Source organism: Pteropus vampyrus, unplaced genomic scaffold (assembly GCF_000151845.1).
Source record: "Pteropus vampyrus isolate Shadow unplaced genomic scaffold, Pvam_2.0 Scaffold460, whole genome shotgun sequence".
NCBI lineage: Eukaryota > Metazoa > Chordata > Mammalia > Chiroptera > Pteropodidae > Pteropus > Pteropus vampyrus.
The window spans coordinates 43,477-47,006 of NW_011889241.1; the positions used below are offsets into that span (position 1 = coordinate 43,477).

At 34.5% G+C, this 3,530-nt stretch overlaps 1 protein-coding gene across 2 annotated transcripts in view; it reads left to right on the forward strand.

The window, feature by feature from the left end:
- Positions 1–1,319: 1,319 nt before the first annotated feature.
- Positions 1,320–3,530, forward strand: part of LOC105306757 (natural killer cells antigen CD94-like) — a 33,652-nt gene continuing 31,441 nt past the window's right edge. The window contains exons 1-3 of one of the 2 annotated variants that reach the window (XM_011381942.1): positions 1,320–1,420; positions 2,742–2,834; positions 2,980–3,042. In XM_011381942.1, coding sequence (XP_011380244.1) covers positions 1,414–1,420; positions 2,742–2,834; positions 2,980–3,042 — 163 coding nt within the window. In that variant the 5' untranslated portion in view covers positions 1,320–1,413. The remainder of the gene's footprint in view (positions 1,421–2,741; positions 2,835–2,979; positions 3,043–3,530) is intronic. The other variant, XM_011381941.1, reaches the window with a different exon arrangement.

A 3,530-nucleotide genomic window follows, 5' to 3' on the forward strand; every position in this document is an offset into this window, starting at 1 on the left:
CTTTTACAAATCGGTCTTTTACAAAAAGGTACATCAATGGTAATGTTATAATGCTTAAAAATAAATAACATAAACAACAGAAAACTGATTTAGGCATGTGCTTTATCTGTTGATGAATGGTGAATCACATTTCCAGATACATAATCATAGGTCAAGGTTCCTACTGTCAAGGTTTTTTTCTGCCTATGCATCCTACATTTCAATTTCCCACTAGTAAGATTTGTCTCCTGGGGACAAAATGTGTAAATTTAACTATCAATATATTATATGAGTGAGATAATACAGTAAAAATATAATAATTAATATATTCATAAAAAATTAGGATAATAAGTGTCCACAGTCATGTTCAAAGGACTTGAAAGGAAAGGAACGTTGGAGAATACAATGTTGGAAGCTTTTAAGGCTCACTGTAGTGTGGGTTAGACCACCTAGGTAGTCATAGAGCTCAGGTGTGTATGTGAGTGTGTATGTGTGTGTACATGGAATAGTAGTGAAGCACTATAGTGTGGGCTTAGACCACCTAAAGTATTCGTCGAGCACAGGTGTGTGTGTGTGTGTACATGTGTGTGTGCATGTGTGTGTGTGTGTGTACATGGAACAGTAATGGGAAGTCACTGTGGTTCTACTTTTTGAACCTTCCCTTCCACACATGAGTTAACGAGTCAGCCATCGAAAGCACAGAGTGAGAGGTGGAAATATCAGCCAATCTGTTCTGAAAAATCAAAATGAAGAAAACACAGACACACAGAGAGATAGGCTTGATTTGAACTATAATGTGTGTGTGCTCTGGAGAAAGACCACTGGGGTTTCAATAATAGTGACCTTGTTCAAGTATTCGGCTCTGCTTTAGTTTTCTCATCAGTAGAATGAGTATATTTACGTATCTTCATTATTAAGCCATTTCAGAAATAAACAAGCTAATAAAGGCCAAGTGCTTTCATCTGTGTTTAGCACAAGGTAAATTATAAATTTTTCTGATTATAAAAAGAGAAAAAGTCTGTGTGAAATTTTATTACACCAAATAAATTTAAGTTTGGTTTACATATCATTTTTCTTGTGTTCCAATAATTGTCAAAACATTAAAAAAAAACCCTTTCACCTCCTTTTATGATAGTCAAAGTGTTCACATTACACACATACAATTACACAAGTGAGGATTTCCTGTATTGTGGTTCCAGGAACATTTTAAAAGCTAGTGATTTTACTGCTTCTCTTTCATACTATACATCCGTCTCTCACCCATAAGTGATTCAAGAACATCGTTTAAATACCTATTTTTTCTTTTTCTTTTAAAGTCCCTCACATGCAATGCTCAGATTTTTACCTCCTGCTCACTTCTGTGACCTAACAACGTCCTCCTGGAACAAGCACACAGTGTGCCTTATCTGCGTCGACGTGGGAACACCATTTCTCATGGCAGGTATGTGAGGTCCCGGTCATAAAATAAAAATAGAAATAACCAGAAAAGGAATCTCCTAGATATGGATATTTTAGGGAAGTGCTTTAAGAAAAAAAAGGGGCGGAGGCATTTTTTTAGTTTTGAAAGGATCTGCATTTTTCACTTTATTTAATTTTTCTGATTCTTCATTCTGTAACTTTGAAATATTTTTGTGAAGCTTTTCCAACAGGTTTAAAGAGTGGTTTCTAAAAGAGAAATCTCCAAATTATTAATGGGAACTGAATTTACCAGGTTACATTATGAACACCACATTTCCACTATAGAGTATTTAGAGAATGCCAAATATTTAAGACACGATACTTAAAAAGACTATTTAAAAATTTACTGCTAGTGTTGTGTCATGCAAAAACCATACAGATTAACAATTTGACACATTGGACTGTTGCTAACGACAACAATCTTTGGGAGTGTGCTAAGGTTAATGCAGAATCTGCTAATGTAAAATTGTTTTGGGGAAAATGCCTACAAACCAGTATTTGGAATATATGATAACATAATATTCTTATAAAATATGGTTGCTTATGTGTTATAATTTAGAGTACGGTGAAATGAACCCAGCTCCCCAAACTATAACCCAGACGTTGATTGGGTACCGTCTCATCACACTAGGTCCAATTGCTCCTGTGTCTTCTATTCCCTGTGAAATCTCCACAATGTCATGGACTCTTGACCTTTCTCAGAACAATGAATGCATTGAGATTAGCAGGAGAACATGCTCCCAAGTGGTATTATTGTGACAATGATAGAATATGTTAAACAAAGACTGAAGGTCTAGACAAACTTTCATTTGATTTCTGACCTGGGTGTTTACTACCTTTGATACTTGGACAAACTAACATTATCGATGGATTCTAAATTTTATCATCTGCCTGCTGGGAATCATACAAGTCTCTTGTGATTTTTGTTGAGAAAATAAAAGTGAATGTCTGTTATGTAAGCCCATAAAACAGAACTTGGTGCCGAATCATCTCTTCTTGCTCCAGATCTCTGAGCTTCTTTGCCAAATTAAAATATAAATGTTAAATCCACTTTGCTGAGACGGATCTAGTTAAGAAGACAGTAATGAATGATCTCACTGAAGAGTAAAGTATATCTCATAAGAATTTTGGTATTTGGTGGAGTTCTGAATGGAGCAGCTGCATTTTCTAATGTTACATTGGCAAGATGGTTGGGTTGTCAAAGCAAAGAAATTTTGGATTCTCTCTCAATCATTTCTGCTTTTAAAAAGTTCAGCTCTAGTGTTTGTTGTTTAATTCATTCCCCGACCTCTCCTGCTCTACAGGTTTTCAAACCACCCCGTGGAGGTTGATTTCTGGCATCTTAGGAGTAATGTGCCTTGTGTTGATGGCTACTTTGATAATGTTGCGGAACAATTGTAAGTGTTTCTAGTCAAGCCTATATAAAGAGCAAAACAGTGATGAAATTGTTTAATATAAAAGGCTTCATTTACAGATTTACAAATATTTTGTTATTTGATAATCCTGTATCTAATTAAGTAAATTTCTAATCGTTTCTTATAGTATTTACTCAACAAAGTATTCAACAAACACCATCTCCAGGACCCACCTTAGAACCCCAGAAAGGTAGGTTTCATGCTTTGGAAAACCTTAGTGTCAGCGGAAGATGAGATAGAGTTTCTTGTTTCCTTCATACAAAAGCATGATGGAATGATACATAGAGTAATACAACTTTACATACTAAATGTAGAGAAGTCTCATTTCATTTTTCCCTAATGCATGAAATATTAAATTACATTGAATGTGCTTCTCATGTATTTAAGTCATAAGATAAATATTAGCCTGAATGAACATCATTTTCCTGCTCATGATTATTAGCAAATCATAAATTATAGTAAGCATTACAGCTAATCTTCATTACCTGCTTGTGATTGCTCATAACGCATACTTTCATATCTCTTTAACTTTGCTTCTATTTATTTTACGACTCAGAATACAGTGCAGAGATTTCTCCAATTTTAAACTTACAAGATATAAGCCAGCTTGGAGTCCAATATTTATGCATCTTTTTCCAAATAGCACTATATTTATATTTTTCTTTTTAGTATTGTTCT